Source organism: Oratosquilla oratoria, chromosome 33 (assembly GCF_046742065.1).
Source record: "Oratosquilla oratoria isolate Oo_2021 chromosome 33, ASM4674206v1, whole genome shotgun sequence".
Lineage (NCBI taxonomy): Eukaryota > Metazoa > Arthropoda > Malacostraca > Stomatopoda > Squillidae > Oratosquilla > Oratosquilla oratoria.
The window spans coordinates 8,584,089-8,604,044 of record NC_134809.1 but is presented as its reverse complement, the minus strand read 5'-3'; the positions used below and the strand labels follow the sequence as shown (position 1 = coordinate 8,604,044).

The 19,956-nt window shown below is 36.7% G+C and overlaps 1 protein-coding gene across 5 annotated transcripts in view; it reads right to left on the bottom strand.

Annotated features, from left to right (window-relative positions):
- LOC143017751 (unconventional myosin-VI-like) overlaps positions 1-19,956 on the bottom strand; it is a 53,587-nt gene that overhangs the window by 10,120 nt on the left and 23,511 nt on the right. For all 5 annotated transcript variants that reach the window (XM_076172600.1, XM_076172601.1, XM_076172602.1 and 2 more), the window contains exons 4-5: positions 13,687-13,807; positions 12,766-12,883 (exon numbers count right to left, since the gene is read on the bottom strand). In XM_076172600.1, coding sequence (XP_076028715.1) covers positions 12,766-12,883; positions 13,687-13,807 — 239 coding nt within the window. The remainder of the gene's footprint in view (positions 1-12,765; positions 12,884-13,686; positions 13,808-19,956) is intronic.

The following is a 19,956-nucleotide window of genomic DNA, read 5'->3' as shown; positions in this document are numbered from 1 at the left end:
GAAAGACTAAGCGACGTTGCAAGCTTGTATGTCAACCGGGCCGTGGGATCGTTGATTGTACCCGGTCCATCAGGGAGCAAGGACGGAAGAACACGGTTACGATTGTACATACGGGTAGTAACGATGTAGGTAGGGTGAGATCAGAGGAGCTTGTTCGGAATTACAAGGTCCTCCTTCAGGAGATGAAGGAACGTGGGAGCCGTCACGTAGTCTGTGGGATCCTCCCGAGGATCTACGCAGGTTCGTGTTGGAACAGTAGAGCCATAGGGATCAATGATAGGATATCGCAGTTGTGCACACAATTGGGATACCACTTTCTTGATCCTTGGTATCTCTTTTCTAGGCGCCATGACCTTTACGCTTCTGATGGGATCCACCTTACCCGCAGAGGCAAAGATGTTCTTACAAACCTCATTGTGGGAGTTTGTAATGAACCAGCTCCTTTTTTAGGGTAGAAGGCCAAAGGGAAGGGGAAATAGAATGTACTTGGGAAAACAGTGTAGAGTATAGCATTAATGTAGAACAATGTACCAGTATAGGACAAAATATAATTTTAGGATATAATGTCGCTAGAGGACGAAATGTCACATTAGGATATAATGTCATAGGACAAAATGTCGCAATGGGATATAATGACAGTGGAGGACAAAAGATCACGATGGGAAGTAATGGTAAAGGAGAACAAAATATCACGATAGGATGTAATGATAATGGAGGAGAAAATATCACGGTAGGATATAATGTCATTGAAGAACAAAATATAATTTTAGGAAGAGATACCGGACAGAATGTCAATGAAGGCCAAAATATCATGATAGGATGTAATATCGCTAGAGGACGAAATGACACATTAGGATGTAATGTCTTAGGACAAAATGTCACAATGGGATGTAATGACAGTGGAGGACAAAAGATCACGATGGGAAATAATGATAGTGGAGAACAAAATATCACGATAGGATGTAATGATAATGGAGGAGAAAATATCACGGTAGGATATAATGTCAGTGAAGAACAAAATATAATTTTAGGAAGAGATACCGGACAGAATGTCAATGAAGGCCAAAATATCAAGATAGGATGTAATGACAGTGGAAGACAAAAGATCACGATGGGATGTAATTATAGTGGAGGAAAAAATATCACGGTAGGATATAATGTCACTGGAGGACAAAATATAATTTTAGAAAGGGATGCCGGACATAATGTCACTGAACGACGGGAGGCCGGCGTGAATCACGGTGACGTAGGGGGACAAAATGTACAAAATAGATCGGATGACCGTAATCGACCAGATGTCCGTGATGGGGGAAATGTTCATTTTGATAGGAGAAATGTTAATGAGGCATTGAATGTCAATGAAGGACCAAATAATAATAATATAGAGCAAGGCATAAATAAAAAACAAAATGATAATATAAGACATGATATTGAAACTCAAAATGTGTCAAAAAGAAATAATCAGGAGTTTCTTAAAACTATGTACTTTAATGCTCGTAGTATTAGGAACAAATTTCAAGAAATACAGGCGTATGTCAAAAGCGAAAATCTCGATATGATAGGAATAACTGAGACATGGTTAAATGGTACAGAGTTCGAAGCTGAATTTAATATTGCGGGATTTAAACACTTTCATCAGGATAGAAACCACAAGAAAGGTGGGGGTGTTCTATTGTACGTTAAAAACAATGTTCATGCTTGTGTTTTAGAGAAAGTGAAACAGGATGCATATGACAGTTTGTGGGTTGAGTTAACCCAAACAAATGGACAAAAAATGAATATAGGTGTAATATATAGGCCAAAGACATTATCATTAGCAGACGACAAACTGTTATTTCAAGAACTGTCTAGTTTCTGCAACCGGGATTTATTGATAATGGGTGATTTCAATTTTACTGACATTGATTGGATGACCCTTGAACATGGCCATATAGGTAGTCGCTTGATTGATTTTCTTGGTGACAATTACTTAATTCAGCATGTAAAAGAGCCCACAAGATATGGAAACTTACTCGATTTATTGATCACTAGCCGCGAAAGCATGGCAACTGATGTAGAAGTCGGTGAATCTGTTGCAAATAGCGATCACAACTTAGTCAGATTCAAACTCCTAAACAATTTTAGAATAGATACTTGTGCTTCTAAAATACCCGATTTCAGTAAAGCTCAGTTCATAGAACTACGTCAGGAGCTTCAGCTTACAGATTGGGAGGACAAATTAAACGAAAGGCCTGTAGATCAGATGTGGGAAATATTTCAAAATACGCTCACTAAGATGATTCAAACTTACATTCCTTTTAAGGACAGACGTCCCCCAAATCAGGCTCACCCAAAGTGGCTCGACAAAGAAACTGAAAAAAGTATTGCTAAAAAGAGACAGGCTTATAAGAAATATAAGTGCTCGGGTGCATCTAATGACTATGAAAGTTATGTATCAATACAGAGAGATTTAAAAAAGACAATAAGAAAAAGAAAACGACAATACGAAATGAACATCGCTGAGAAATCCAAAGAGAATCCCAAAGAATTCTATAGTTACATTAGAGATAAAAAGGTTGTTAGGAATCACATTGGTCCACTATTATCTGCTGACGGTCAACTTGAATATTCAAATGAAGGAATGTGTAATCTCTTAAACAATTATTTTAGCTCGGTATTCGTAAACGAAACACCTCAAAGTGAATTCCAAACTGAAACCTGTGAAAAGTCTGGGGTAAACTTACTCACTACAGTAAATATAACAAAAGAAACAATTAAAAGGTGTATAGACAAACTCAAAGTTAATAAAACACCAGGGCCTGACGGTTGGCATCCAAGAATCTTAAAGGAAATGAAAAATGAGATTGTTGTTCCATTAGAAATTATTTTCAAGAAATCCATCATATCCGGAGATGTCCCAAGAGAATGGAAGCTAGCTAACGTTACTCCCATATTCAAAAAAGGTGACAAAAAGAAACCAAATAACTATAGGCCTATTAGTTTGACTTCGATCGTAGGAAAAATAATGGAAACTATCATCAGAGATGCTATCGAATATCATTTAGAAAGTAACCGTTTGATAAATGATAGCCAACATGGTTTCAGACGGAAACGTTCTTGCGTGACTAACTTACTCGAATTCTACAACACAGTTGTCTCGAATTATGACAAAAGAAACAATATAGATTTAATATATCTAGACTTTGCAAAAGCTTTTGATACCGTCCCACACGAAAGACTACTTACTAAATTAGCTTTGCATGGAATAAGTGGTAGCCTATTAGGTTGGACTAGTAATTGGTTGAAAGGTCGAAAACAGAGAGTTGTTTTAAATGGAAAAACTTCTGGATGGAAAAGTGTTGCAAGTGGAGTTCCTCAGGGTTCCGTTCTTGGGCCACTTCTATTCATAGTATATATAAATGATATAGACCATGGACTAAAATCTACTGTTTCCAAATTTGCTGATGATACAAAACTGTGCGGAGTGGCAAATGATCACTCAAACCAATTAGATATTCAAGAAGATTTAGATAAATTACAGCAATGGTCTGAAAAGTGGCTAATGAAATTTAACACAAGTAAATGCAAGGTAATGCACATAGGTAAAAATAACAGCAAGTACGATTACAAGTTATTTGGAAATTCGTTAACAAAAGTGGATAGTGAAAAAGATCTCGGCGTAATTATCAGTAACGACCTCAAATCATCCAAGCAGTGTATTTCAGCCTCTGAGAAAGCAAATAAGATTCTGGGATTGATTGCGCGATCTTTTGATTTCAAAAGTCCATCACTCATTAACAAGCTATATAAATCGTTAGTTCGTCCACATTTGGAATATGCTGTTTCCGTATGGTCACCGAATCTCATTAAAGACATTGACAGACTGGAAAAAGTACAACGGCGAGCCACAAAACTGATTCCAAATATCAAAAATAAATCATACCAAAATCGACTTAAGCACATGAATCTGTTTTCCCTAAAAAAGCGTAGACTCAGAGGTGACTTGATACAGGTCTTTAAGATTTTAAAGGGAATTGACAACATCAAAAGTGACCAAATTTTCACATTGAATGAGAATCAGACAAGAAACAATGGTCTCAAACTGTCCGGAAATAGATTCAATTTGGAAGTAGGTAGAAACAACTTTGCCAACCGTGTAGTTAATGAATGGAATAAACTTCCTGCACAGGTAGTGCAATGTAGTTCAGTTCGAAGCTTTAAGAATCATTTAGATAAATACCTAAGTAAGATGCTGTAATTATTATAATTTATGTTATATTATTTGTTTTTGTTTTGTTATGATTTGTCTGTCTGATTTTCATTTATTATTAGTTATATGTCAATTTATTATCATTTACTATTTACCTGTTTGTTTGTTATTCAACTATACCAATGCATTTATTTATGTATTTTAATTGTTATTTACATTGTTATAGTTTTAATTTATTATTATGTTTTTTTTGTTTTTTTTTTTGTTTTTTTTTTGCATCCGACCTAGATATGGATCAAAAGGTCTCCTGTCGGCATGCTTTGCCTTTGTAATCCTTTGTAAAAGATAACCTGGCAACAGCACGAACACAAAAATAAATACCATTGAGAACTGAAGAAGTTAAATGGGAAACTCAAGTGCACAAGTCAACCTATCTGAGTGACTAATCCATTATTCATAAAAGTCTAGGGATCAGGAACGCTGAGAAACATACTGGACAAAAGACACTACTATAATCTAACTTGTAAGACTGGGCACAACTGCATGTAATTAATCAAACTCCACTTTGTGCTTTACAGGGCTGTATTTTCAAAAATTTCCCAGTGCGGGTTATCGACTGTTTTATCCAGTCAATACTTCAGGAACTTGAGCGACACCCATACAGACCAGTCATTTAGCATTTTTTTTATGAACTTAGCCTAATCTCTACTCAAAGACTGACCACTTTTAGCTTCAACTATCCATTCTTAATACTCTTCTTCACCACCCCTGTGATTCGACCTCCTCATTTATCCTAAGGACCCTGTGGTAGGGAAGATCACTGCCAATGTGTTCCCATGTATTTTGTAGAAAGCAACTAAATGGGGCAACACGCAGGGTCTAAGGACCCCTTCTTTTAGTATTTTTCTTCCATTAAGAGTAAGGGCAAAATATAAACTTTGCCTCAGCCTCTTACAAGTTGGATTAAAGCATTTGTAAATGTATTTCTAAAAGGTACTTAAGTATCACCCCATATGGAATACAGACTTGATGAGTTTTATGCATTCAATATTGATGACACTCCTCGAGTATCCCTTTGTGATTGGAGATCAATCTCCATTCTTATAGGAATTGTGATCACTTAACTTCTGGCATCCCTTTTTCATGCTACACTAAACTTTTTATGCATTCAATACTGATGACACTCCTAGAATATCCCTTTGTGATTGGAGATCAATCTCCATTATTATAGGACTTGTGATCACTTAACTTCTGGCACCCCTTCTTCATGCTAAACTTTTTTTTTCTACTCATACAAGCAGAGCTGGGTGCATTCCTCAGTGCATTCCTAGGTGCATCCCTCAGTGTCCTGAATATACATGACTCAGTCAGGACATCAAGGGACACATCTTGGAATGCACCAAGGAATGAGCCTAGCTCTGCATACGAGGTGTTATGAAACCATTCCTGCAGTATCTATGAAGCAGAAACAGTGCTGAACTGTCATACATGCACAACAGACTACCAACCCTAAAGCAAAAGTAGGATCACATTGATTTCTATAAGCATCTCTTTCAACAGGCTCTGGTTGATCCAACCTTCATATCAACAGTAACAGTGACATGAATTAGATATACAATTATGACCCAGAGACACCAAGCAACAGTCTGTTTTGAAAGAGCCCACAATCTCCATGACCGAAGAAGGCGACGCATGTGAGGTATTGATTATCATCATCATTATTATTAGTGTCATAATTATTATCATTTATTTATTTTTGACATTCCTAGGGTTGTGCATTGTCAATTCATCCCCCAGAGAAATTATCAATACTGAATTCAACTTGACCATTCTGAGGCACCTGATGAAAAACATCTTGCACAAATGACCTGAAGTCTAGGGTAATGGGAACTATGTTTCAACATTACAATAAGCATTGAAAAAGTAAAAGTTATTAGACCACACCAATATAATTACCATCCCCCATCCCCTCTAATTACTAATTACCAAACTGGTCTGTAGGGGCATCCGAACAATGTCCCTAAAGTAATGACTGCAGGTCACCACACAGTCAATATCTAAATACAGGGTATTGTAATTAGCTGTGTGTTCTTTCAACTCTAAACAGCGAGTGATGTCATCATTATACAGCTTACTTTAAGCACCTAGCTTTAATTTTCATTTTTAAATTGGGTTATATAATCTTTTACTCTAGTCTATTTGATGCATTGTACAGAAAAAAAGTTTTCTTGACATCCCTCAGACTTCCAATTTGTTCCATGGACCTTGTGACAACCTATCTCCAAACCAAAATATTTTTGGTTACTTTTGTCTGCTCACTTTTATGACCTGAACAATGCAATCTATCACTGCCTTAGCCCCTTTTTTCATGATCTCCACATTCACCTCATTTAGACCCACAGTTTTTCCATATTTCAACTTTGCCACTGCATCTTCCACTTCTTTCATTAATTCATACCCACTCTACTCTTCCACTGCTTCTCACTCCACTCCCAGTGTTGATATTTCTGCTTCTCAATCTTTGGCAGCATTTACCAGATCCTTGAAATAATCCTTATACATTTTCATTACCTTGCCTTCCTCTGTTAACTGCCCTCCATCCATTATCTAAACCCTATACTTTGTCTTCTTATCCTTTACCTACTACCAGATCCTTGAAATAATCCTTACACATTTTCATTACCTTGCCTTCCTCCGTTAACTGCCCTCCATCCATTATCTAAACCCTATACTTTGTCTTCTCATCCTTTACCTACTACCATAAGTTTCTCATTCTCTTTAAAGTTCTCAGATATACTGTTCTCATCCCTAACCACTTTAATGTTTGTATTGTACCAACCTGATTTGTTTCATTTCTACATCTCTTGAATTTCTCTACTCTCCTCCAATTTAATCTCCAACCATAGCTCATGTTTTGTTATTTTCTCTCTACATTTTCTCTAGTTCCCCACTCCACCAGTCAGATTCCTCTCCTTCCATCTAACTAATGTCTATCTATATACCGAAAGGTTTCTTTCCCTTCTATTCTCGTATTACAAATCCTCAGCCACCTGGTTCAATGTCACTTTTAACATCTCCCACTCTTCTTCCACCTTTCCAGTTCCTACATCTTTCCATTCTTCTTCTCCCTCATTTATCTTTCATATTCCCTCACCTTCCTGACATTTATTATTGGTTTCCTTTAATCTAATAAATCGACAAGACATCTGCATTATATGATAATGAATCTTCCCAGATCAATTTTTAAAAATACAGCCCTTTATCAATTTCAAAATACTTGAGAAATCTCTAAGTAATACAGAGGTTCCTCTACAACAACTGTGTATGAATACACATTTCATAAAGCTTAAGACCAGCAATATCATACTAAATTTTTGTCCAATCCAAGATCAAAATATCACTAGAGGGAGCTAAATGATATAAGAGTGCTAAACAGCCATTTGTTTACCTTGGACTGGAAAGGCCTTAACTTGGTAAACTTCACCGGTTACTGATGTTACGATCATATATGACACACCGCCTGATTATCATATGGATGGACCAACAGAGGAGAGGACAGGAGGTCAGGTAAAGGCACAAAGGTAAAGGTCAAAGGGGAGATAGGTCAAGGCCACCAAAGAAGCATGAACACAAGAAACATGTTGCCAAACAAGAAGAGAATTTGAGAGAATACAATAAAATTTAAACACAAATTTTATAGGATACATCCAGAAGGAGGATTTGTTACAGTTATTATGACCAAAGGTGATGAACAACAAAAGAATAAGAAGAGATTAAGTAGCACATATCCAACTATGAAAGGGAAGGTAAGGGAGGATGGCAGTTATATCAAAGACGAATAATTATGAATAAGGTTGATTTCAAGATGCTGAGTGTAAATGAAAGCAGTATAAGAAAAAATATAAGAAGAAATGCTGAACAAGAGAGAAATACAGAGGGAAGGATACAATGATTAAACATTATATATCAAAAGGGGAGGATAAGAATAATTAAACATTATGCATAGAGGGAAGGATAAAAATAATTAAATATTATGAAATATAATTTGGATTATATATTAACATTATTGAATGAGAATCATGAAAATATACAAAACCAATTAACAAAATATCCCAAATGGGGGGACTCATAAATATTTGAAAGAAATGCAATTAAAACAAGGGGAGAGGACACAATCAAAGAAACACAAAATGACACATTAGGAAAACAGTCAAAGTAAAGTCATCCATCAAAGAAAAAGAAAACAGCAGACACACAAATCAGATAACTCACAGTTTTTAAAAATGTACATCATAAAGATAAGAGACACACAATACGATGAGGTTATAGTATCATATAAGAAGAAGAGAGTCAACAAGGAAGGCAAGAATATAATGCATAAAACGCAAAGCATGGACAATTTCAAATCAACTAAAGGCAATGGGTTACAATAGTTCAAAATAGATTCACCAAATTTTATAACATGAGTTATAGAAATCATAAGAGCCATGGATAATTCCACATCAAAGTACTCCCAATTAGATCAAAATATGAATTTCAAACACAGGGAAAGGTGACACAATGAAAAAATTATGTACGAGGTACAAAATATGAAGTAAAAAGAGAATGGGGAAATGATACAAGATTATAATATAAAGAATATAGTGTGGGCAACAGAGAAAATAAAAGGATAAAAAGGGATTAAAAATAAGAATTGAGAATATAATTTTAGTATAATGTAATTAAAGAGCAAAGAAGGTTGTGTAATACATAAATTAAGAAAAGGACCTATGAAGTATACACAAACGAAGAACAAAGAACAAAGAAGAAGAACAAATGAAAGCACGAGGGAAAGGGAAGGAGAGGGATAGGTTCAAAGGAGAGACAACGAAGAGAGAAAATATGAGAGATATACATTTTGTTATATTTTAAGAGTTGATCATAATCAAAGTGAGGTCTTGCACTAAATTCCAATGAGAAACTTCAAATAAATTTTAGTTAATTTAATACACCAATACTCATTTTAACCTAACAAGAATACTTTTGTGACCATTTTACTGAAAACATATTAAATGATCAAATACCAAATTGTAACTTAATGGTAAATACATACACATATCAAGGGCTTTTCCCCCTTTACAATGGAGGTAGCCAAAGTCAAAAGGCATTATTCCACTCCCACCCACTCCACTACCATTCACCATCCCTCCCTCTTTGCTTGGCTCCTCATGGATGACAGGTCATCCCTGCATCTCACCCACTGCCCTGGGTCAGAAGCAATGCAGCAAGACATAGCACATCTACAGCAAGGCCACTTCATTTAATTAGCGACCACCTCTCTCCGTCCCTTTATGAAGAAAATGAGAAGACAGGGAGAAATCCTTTTGGGTTGCATCAAAATGTAATTCATACATAATCACTCCCTAATGCCCCCCATCCCCCATCCACACCCTTAAATGCATCACAGCCTCATCCATATACAACCATTCTCCACTTACTCCTATCTCCTTTTTCCTTCCTTCCCCAACAGACATCCCCCTCTTTCTCAACACCCTTTCATCTCATCCATCCCTCTCATCCTCGGTTGGCCCCTCCATGCATCTGTCCTAAACCCACACTGTTCCTCCCCTAATCCTATCAATCAATACCCTCCCATAAGTCTTCACAACTACACTCAACAAACTGATCCCTCTGAAACTACTATACTCACACTTGTACCCTTTTCCCTTGTAAAGCGGAACTATACAGGCACTCCTCCAATCCTCCAGCACTCTACACTCTTTTAGACAAATATTAAACAACCTCATCATCCAGTCCACCATCATTGTAACTTCCTTTTTTAGACACTGCATGACATCCATTTAATTCAGGTGCCTTACCTGCTCTCATAACTTTAATAACTGCTTTCACCTCATCTTTTTTTATTTTTTCTCCATTTTCCTTATTCATCACTGTCATTTTCTTAGCACCTCTCACCACAACCACCTTTCCCTTCCTATCCTCCTTCACATTTAGCAACTCCTTAAAATACTCTGCCCACCTTCCTCTTACCACTGCCTCTTCCATTATCATTTCTTTATCTGCGCCTTTTACCTTTTCTTCTCTCCTTGATTTGCCTCTTCTTCCTCTCTTGATTTCCTTCCAAAACATCTTTTTATTACTTTCAAAATTTTCTGTCATACTCTTACCCCATTTCACATCTGCTCTATTTTTCACCTCCTTTATCTTATGTTTTATTTCTCTTTTTTTTCTTTGTACTTCTTGTATGTTTCTCTCATCTTATTTTGCAACCAATCTGTGAATGCTTTTTTTTCTTTTCTTCTACAACCTTCTTTGTTTCACCATCCCACCACTTGCTACTTTTACTTCTATTTCCTCACATTCTCCTTGTTCCACACACCACATTTAAATGCACACCTTGTGACTCCCTCCTTGAAACATTCCCATTCCTCCTCTACTCCTAGCTTGACTCAATCCTTTACTTCCTCCCACTCTTCTCTCAGCTTCTTCTTGTACTCCTCCTTTTCCTTCTCATTTAAGCAGTTTACTCTAAGCACCTCCCTACCTTCTGTCCTTTATCATCTTTCTCCATCTGTCCTCCACTCTCAACTTACCTTCCACCAAAAAATTATCTGATATACCCCCCACTCTCTCCCTAAGAACATATACATCCAAAACTCTTCCTACTCTTCTCCTGTGTATCAGTATATAGTCCATTAAAGCTCTATCTACCACCCTTCCATTCACCACCCTCTCCCATGTGTACTTATGCTTGACTTTGTTCTTAAACCCTGCATTAGCTATCATCAACTCTCTATACACATCACCAACTCTCCACTACAATTTTTTCCTGGAACTCCACACTTCCTATACATTTCATCTATTGGTTCATCTCCTACTATAGCACTGAAGTCTCTCAATACCACTACATTGACATTTCTCCCTAAATCCTCTATTCACTCATTTAAATCTATCCAAAAAAGCCTCCCTTTACTCTATACTCTTCTCACTACCAGGCCCATATGCACTTACAAAAACCCACATTTCCCTTCCCAGTTTCACCTTCATCCACATTAACTTTGAAGAAACCTCCTTCAACTACACCACACATTTACCTATCTCTTCATTTACTAGTATAGCCACCCCTTCTCTTCATCATCCTCTATTCACTCCTGACACTCTCACCACTACACTCCCATACACAAACTCACCCCTCCCTTTCAGCTTAGTATCACTTAATGCCAACACATCCATCTTTCCTCTCACAAACATACTGCCTATCTTTCCTTTTACTCTCATTTGTACCATACCCATGCATATTAAAAGACGTAAACCTTAGGGTTCTAGTTGGAAAACAAAGCTAGAGAGAGTAGGATGCCTAGTTCTATCCTCCATCCCATTTTAGTTGCCTTTTACAATTCAAGTGGGAACATTCAGTGGCAGTATTCTTTCTCGCCTACCAGAGGGTTTGGCAAAAATGGAAATGCACACTGAGAGAAGTGGTACAGGACAGTATTAAGAGTGGGGAGACAGCATAACAGAGGGGCAGTCACAATATAATAAAATAGCATCATTTCTCCATGAGTAGAGATTTCCTCCAACACAGACATGTGTGGCTCTGGTACATAGGGGCACCCCATATAGACCCTAAAGTATCAGCTGCATGCTGCTACTGAGCAGATTTTTACCTCACAATAACATGCAGCCAATACCCCAGACGGGGCAGATGTAAGTAAACGAGGTATACTTAATAGTAAAAGCAATAATTGTTGCCAAGTTACACCGCCTGGAAATCTACAGCCCAATAGTAGCAACAAACGGACCTTGGGCCTCCCCATATGTATTTCTCCCTCTAGGAAGAAACACTGGACTGATAAAATGTATTAGCATGGGTCTGTCCTTGGGCGGGAGTTAGAGGTGAAAATGACAATAAGGAGTAAGAGCATGGAGAGGAAGAGGAAGAAGAGAATGAAGTGGAGGATGAAAAGGAGGAAGGAGAGGAAGAGGAGGAGTAGAGCAGTTGCCTATTTTCAGCTCTCCATATGTGAATACATGGAGGAAAGATAGTCAAGAGCTGACAGACATATCTTAGGCCTTGTTCAGAGACTGAAGCCAGCCTCTCAGGGACTTGGAGGTCTAGATGTTGATTTGATGACAAGTGGAAAAGAGGTGATTCTCTCTCATGCATTTTATTTCACTGCCAGTAACCATCATTTCTATCCTTGTGGGAATATCACACTGACAAGTGTAGTCAGTGGTTAAGCAGAGATTTAAGGAAGGCAGCGGCAGAATGGAGGGATTGATGAGGTTTACAGTGATCAACATTTTCTTTGGGAGGAGATCAATCTCCAGTTACAAAAGAATGCAGCATGACTCTGGTACATAGGGGCATCACTAAGGTCCCCAAAGTATCAACTGCATAAATTTAACGCAGTCAATACCCCATACGGTGTTTTATCCAATGTCTGCCTTGCAGGACCACCATATGCAGGTACCATATTTGGTCCTATTCTTAGCTTACAAGTACTACAATGTACAAACAGAAGTTGAGTTGCTTATGTACAAGGAAAAGAGGTAAATTAAGCAACATTGTTTACCTGCATCAAGTACAGATTTGGGTGCCCGCTGGTTCTCGTCTATGGTGGTCCGCTTCTTGTCCTTTGCTTTCCAAGCGTGGTAAGCTTTCTGGCGACGGTGAGATTCTTCCCAACAAGCCTGAAAAAGTCGTATTGAAAAATATATTACTTTTTTGATTGAAAAGTAAGCTCAACTTGAATGTGCGATGGGGATTTAGAAAAGAAGGTAAAAGGTGCTGATATATGCTAATGAAAGTGAAAGTAGTAAGGAAAAGTTAGGTCAAGTATTTTGAGGGGTTATTGAATGTAGAGGAGGATGAGGAGGCTGACTGTGGTAGTGAGAGATGCCAGCAAAATGACTTAGATGAGAGGAAAATTATGAGGCTATAGGGAAAAAGGAAATATATGTGTATCACTAATAAGCACAAGTAATATGACTGGGTTAAAAATAATACACTGAAATTCAATTCAATGTGATATGATAACATACATATACCAAGGGAGGTAGCCAAAGTCAAAGGCATAAATCCACTCCCACCCATTTCATCCCTACATACTCCTCTCCCATTCACCTACCCTCCCTCCCTCTTTTCTTAGGTCTTCCTCCTCCTCTGATAACAATATCACTAATTACTCACCTGAAGGGATTTTTCCCCGTCTTCTCCTTTTATGCATGTGGGGACAGAGAGGGGGGGTCACCGATTTAATGAAGCGGCCTTGCTGTGGATGTGCTGTGTCTTGCGACACTGCTTCTGACCCAGGGCAGTGGACAAGGTGCAGGGATGACCCATCATCCAGGAGGTGCTAAGATAAGAGGGAGGGTGGAGGGGTGTGGAGTGTATTCAGGGGTGGAATGGGTGGGAGTGATTTTATGCCTTTTCCTTTTTGGCTACCTCCCTTGTAGGGGGGAAGAAGCCTTGGTATATGTATGTATGTACTCACCTCCAATAATTCTAAGTCACACGACGTATTAATGGTGTCTCGCAGCTCACTATACTTCCACTTACTAAGGTCAAACTTCTTATTAGCTGCCGCTTCTCTCTGCTTTTCAACCATAGATGACCTTTGTAATGATTAAAAAGAAATTATAATTTAATCAATTAAATAAAAGTATTTATCTTAAATGCACATTCTAACTACACATTTACATAACTATGAAGAAAAACTAACAACACAAAACATTTCCAAATAAAGACTGGATTTTATCATTTTTCTACGATACTTCTTCTATCCCTAAGAGTCTGAAAGAATCCATAAGAACTTCTTATCATCAAGTTAACATAACTTGGGCTAATAATTTTTATTTTAAACCTTTCACTGCATTATACAAACTGTACCTTCGCTTAAACTACCAATGTGTGATTTTATTTCCCTGAGGAAAACTCCTTCTGCAGTGATAGGGTTAAACCTGTTTTGAATAACCTTCTCACTGCATTTTACAATTTGTATACCTTGCTAAATGATTTAATTCATATAACCCTTCTGCAGCATAAAGGTTAACTTCATTTAGATGCTGAGCAAAGGCATTCTTCATCAAACAAGTCACTCCTGCAATGGTATTTATATGCAGTCAATAAACACACAAAGAGGTCTTCAAACCTCACCACTCACTGCAATCAAGATTTCTACTGTCAAATTACTACAAAACAAGCCATGCTATTTATATATGTATATACATACGTACAAGGTACAGGTATGTGCATCCATTGTATTAGTTTACTTCAATCTTGGTCCTATCAGTGTTAGACACACTGATAAGACCATGATTACACTGCATCACCCAGTGAGAAGAAGAAGAAGAAGAAGAAGAAGAAAAAAAAAAAAAAGGCACCAACACTTTCAAAATTGACATAGGAACAAAGATTGTTTAAACTGGAACTAGCAACCCTGGAACAAAGAGAAAAAGAAGATCTACTAGCTATTTACAGAATCATGAAAAGCATGGAAGTCCTTGACAAAGAAGATTTATTAAAGTGGGATAAAAGAAAAACAAGAGGACATGAAAAAAACTCGAAAAGGATAGTTATAGAAGAGATCTGAAAAAGAATAGTTTTCCACACAGACTGGTGGATGTCTGGAACAAATTGGACAAAACAATAGTGTGTGCAAACACCATACAAGAATTTAAGAACAAATTAGATACTGAGAGATACAAAGACAGGTCACCACGAGCATAGCTCCCCTTCCCATTTAATACAACTAAGTAAAATACATACAGCACAATAGTGAAATTATGTGAAATGAATGTGAAAGTTGCGCCAAATATCTTGAAGAGATGAACATTTTGAGTCAGTTTGGCTTTAGATCTGAGAGGTTATACATGTTGAACCTTTTACTTCAGTGACGGATGTTCTGCAATAAAAGTAAATTTGGGGTGGACTATGTGTACCTCAAAGAAGCTCACTGGCTGAGCGGGTTAGGGCGCTGTTACTTGCAGCAAAAGTTGAGGGATGGTGGTTCGAGTTTTGCCTCTGGTGAAATTGAACCAAGGGCATGGTTCATTAAATTCCATACTACAAAGTCCTCTATGAGGGGCACCGTCCTAGACTTCTGATAGGGGGGAGTTTGTGACTTTAAATCATATCATGCATACCTCAATCTAGAGAAGGCTTTTGATAAAGTACCTTACATGGAAATTGGAGCATATTGGGGGACTAAGTTGTAAAGTACTTGAATGGAGGAAAGATTTTTTGGAGAGAGAGAGAGAGAGAGAGAGAGAGAGAGAGAGAGAGAGAGAGAGAGAGAGAAAGAGAGAGAGAGAGAGAAAAAAAAGTGCATGAGGACAGTAGTATAGGATAAGATATCAGGATTGAAAGTAATAATCAATGGAATTTCAAAAGGCTTGTTGCTAACACCTATACTGCTTTCTCTTCATGTTAATGACATGACAAAAAGTATAACAAGTTTTATGCCAACATCTTTATAGATGACACAAAGACCATGAGGAGAGGGAAACTAGGACAGTCAGCTGTAGCAGCAAAAAAAAAAAAAAAAAAAAAAAAAAAAAAAAAAAAAAAAAAAAAAAAAAAAAAAAAAAAAAAAAAAAAAAAAAAAAAAAATCAATCTCTTGCAAAATACCAAGGGCAATGAACTGATATTTCTAAATATATTTTTCCCCAAACACCAAAAATTGCAAAATGTTGGAAATTGTCAATAACGCAAAGATCTGTCACTAGACAGATATATCAATATGATTATGGGTGAGACATGGGGACTGCTGCAGAACATTAATGTGGGTTTTCACTATATATATATATAAAGAAAAAGAAAAAAAATTACATACATAAATATACCAATGGGAGGTAACCAAAAAAGAAACGAAGGTAGAGAAACTGCCCCCACCCATTCAATCCCCTACATACTCCACTTCCCTCTCCTTGATTTTGCTTATATATTTCACTCTGTATGGGAATCATACCATCAACACATTCTAATCTTGGACAGATTAAGATTTCTATGAGTTTTCTCATCTCTTTTCATCCATATGGTGAAAAATCACCTTTAATATTCAATAGCAGTCCATATATCTCTCCTACAATCTTACTGATACATCCATTCAGTGAAATATTATCTTTATCAACACTCAAATCTTTCTTCTCTTTTGCCTTTGTAATGCACCCATTTCCCAAGGAATAATTCAAAGTTGGTTTTTCAGGGCTGCCGCCTATTTCTAATAATTTGCATATTTTGGACTCTTATTTAATATTTCCATTCTTGGCTCAATGCAAATATAGTTTCTAGATGTTTTTACAAGTGCTGACAATCTTAATTTTCTTTTCATGACCTTTACATTGTCTCCAAACACGTTGGCATAACTTCCTGTACCTTCCATTATGTCATTAACATAGATAATAAATATTATATGTACTAGCACCAAACCCTGTATAACTTCACTGCTCTAACCATCCTGACATCTTATCCTTTACTCCCGTCTTCATATACCTTCTCTTCAGAAAATCTTCCATCCTTTCAAGTGGTCTCATTGTCCCCAATATGTCTATTTCCAAGCAAAACAAATCTGAAGCACATACATATACCAAAGGCTTTTTCCCCTTTACAAGAAAGGTAGCCAAAAAACAAAGGCATAAAATCCACTCCCACCAATTCCATCTCCACATACTCCACTCCTATTCACCACCCCTCCTTTCCTCCCTCTTTTATTGGTTCCTCCTGGATGAAAGGTCATCCCTGCATCTAAAGTACTTTATAACTTCAACCCTGAAGTACTTTCTAAAACACCTTCTCTAGATCAAGATGCAGCCCACCTACTCCTGAATCACTCTCTGATAAAAACTTAATAGGTTCAATACACGACCTTTCAGATCTAAAAACAGTCTGTCAAAATGTTTATATCTTTGAGAGAGGTGCCAAGATAGGAGGGAGGGAGGAGGGGAGGGGAGTGGAATATATGGGAAATGAAATGGGTGGGAGTGGTTTCTATGCCTTTTTCTTTTTGGCTACCCCCCGTGTAATGGGGAAAAAGCCTTTGGTATATGTATGTATGTAAGATGTGACCCATCAATCTCTGAAAATTCTTTCACATAATCTCACTATTGTACGGGTCAATGATACTGAACTATAGCTCACTGGCTTTTCCTTACTTCTAACTTTGTTAACTGGTATCATATTAACCCTTTTCCAATTCTGTGGCACTAACCCGTTTAATAAACACACAATGAGACAATCTTCCAGTTGTTTCCGATGTTCTTTTAATATTCAGTTTGAGATTCCCTTGGATCTTGAATCTTTCCTTACATCCAATGATCCCCAAAGATTGAGCATTTCCTTCACTTCTACATTTATATAATCTAAACCTGAATTATTACTTATCTTGCCTTCCTCTATAAAGTGTATTTACCTAGTTGTACCTAGTTGTATTTTACGGGAAGGGGAGCTATGCTCGTGGGGTCCCGTCTTCATATCTCATTTTATCTAAACTATTTTTAAATTCATGTATTATTTTTGCACACACCACTTTCTCATCTAACTTGTTCCAACTGTCTATTGCTCTGTGAGGAAAGCTGTTCTTTTTAAAATCTCTTCTATAGCTGTCTTTTTTTATTTTCTTTCCGTGTCCTCTTGTATTTCTGTCATCCCATTTTATCAGATTCTCTCTATCAGTAATTTCTATGCCTTTCATGATTCTGTAAATAGCTATCAAATCTCCTCTCTCTCTTCTTTGCTCTAGTGTCTGTAGTTTAAGTTTTTGTAGTCTCTCTTCATATGATAGTTTTGAGAGTGTTGGTGCCAGTTTTGTAATTGCTCTTTGTATTCTTTCAAGTTTTTTTATACATTTTTTTGTACTTGGTGACCATATCGTTGCTGCATATTCCAATCTTGGTCTTATCAGGGTGATTAGGATTTTCCTCACCATTTCTTCATCCAGGTATGTAAATGCCACTTTGATTGTTCTTATTAAATTATAAGTTTCTCCAAAAATCTTATTTATATGTTTCTCAGGTGACATATTATTCATAACAATGACTCCCAGGTCCTTCTCATTTTCTACTTTTTTTATTCCTTCTTTTCCCAAATTATATGATCCTGTTATTCTGTTTTTGCTTTTTCCAAATTCCATTATACTACACTTTTTTGTATTGAACTCCATCTCCCACTTCCTACTCCATTCTTGTACTTTATTTAGATCTCTCTGTAGTGATTCACAATCTTCTTCAGTTTTCACTCTTTTCAGTAATTTTGCATCATCTGCAAAGAAGCTCATATAGCTTTCAATTCCTTCATCCATATCATTAATATATATAGCAAACATTATTGGGGCCAGAACTGTTCCCTGCGGGACACCGCTTATTACTTCATTCCATTTTGAGTGCTGATCTCTTATCACTACTCTCATTTTTCTTTCTTGCAAAAAGTCTTCCATCCAATTTAGCAATTTACCTTGTATTCCTCCTTCATATTCTAATTTCTTAAGCAACTTCTTATGTGGTACTTTGTCAAAAGCTTTTTTTAGGTCTAGAAATGCACAATCAGCCCATCCATCTCTTTCTTGTATTATATCTATTAGCCTTGAATAGAAACATATTAAATTGGTGACGCATGATCGTCCTTGTCTGAATCCAAATTGCCTTGGATTTAGTACGTTGTTTTTTTCCAAGTATTTTACCCATCTACTTTTGATAATTCTTTCACATATTTTTGCTATTGTACTTGTTAGAGAGACTGGTCTATAGTTGGTAGGTTCTTCTTTATTTCCTCCTTTATATATAGGTACTATATTTGCTTTTTTCCAATCTTCTGGAACTTTTCCTTCTTTTAAGGAACTGCTTATTATGCTATGTATTTTGTCTGCCAGTTCATTCCTGCATTCTTTCAGAATCCAGTTTGCTATTTCATCTGGCCCATGCGATTTTCTGACATCAAAATTACCCAAGTGTGTCAATATTTCATTCTTTGTTACTTCTATTTCTTCCATAGGGGGGACTTTTTCCTTCCACTCAATCTCTTCAGGTTGTATATTTTCCCTTGTAAACACTGATTTAAAATGTTTGTTCATAATTTCTGCCATTTCCATTTCCTCAGTGTATTCAACTCCTCCTTGTCTTAATTTCTCTAAGTCTTGTTTGTTTTTCAGTTTATTGTTTACAAATCTGTAGAATAGTTTTGGTTGATCTTTACACTTTTCTATAACATCTTTTTCATATTTTCTTTTTTCCTCTCTGCACTTTTGTACATATTCATTTCTATAACCAGTATATATTTTCCATTTTTCAGGTCTTCTGTCTTTTTTCCATCTGTTCCAGGCTTTGTCTCTTTTGTCCTTTAACTCCCTACAACTTTTGTTGTACCAGCATTTTACATATTCTTTTTCTTGTTTTTGTCTTGGGACATACTTTTCCACTCCTTTTTTGTAAATTTTTGTCAAAATATTCCATTTCTCTTCCACTGTTGTTTCTTCTTTGTATATTTCTTCCCAGTTTTCTTGTTGGAAGAATTCTCTTATTTTATCAAAGTTTGTTTTTTCATACATCATTCTTCCTTTTCTATATTGTTCATTTCTTTTCATATATTTTTCTTCATTAAGTTCCAGTTCAATCAATATGTGGTCACTTTTACCTATTGGTGTTTTATATTCAATCTTGTCCACTATTCTAGGTTCAGATGTAATTATTAAGTCTAGCCTCGATGGTTCTTCTTCATTTCTATACCTAGTGTTCTCTTGTATCCATTGTGTCATTGAATGGTCAGTAATCA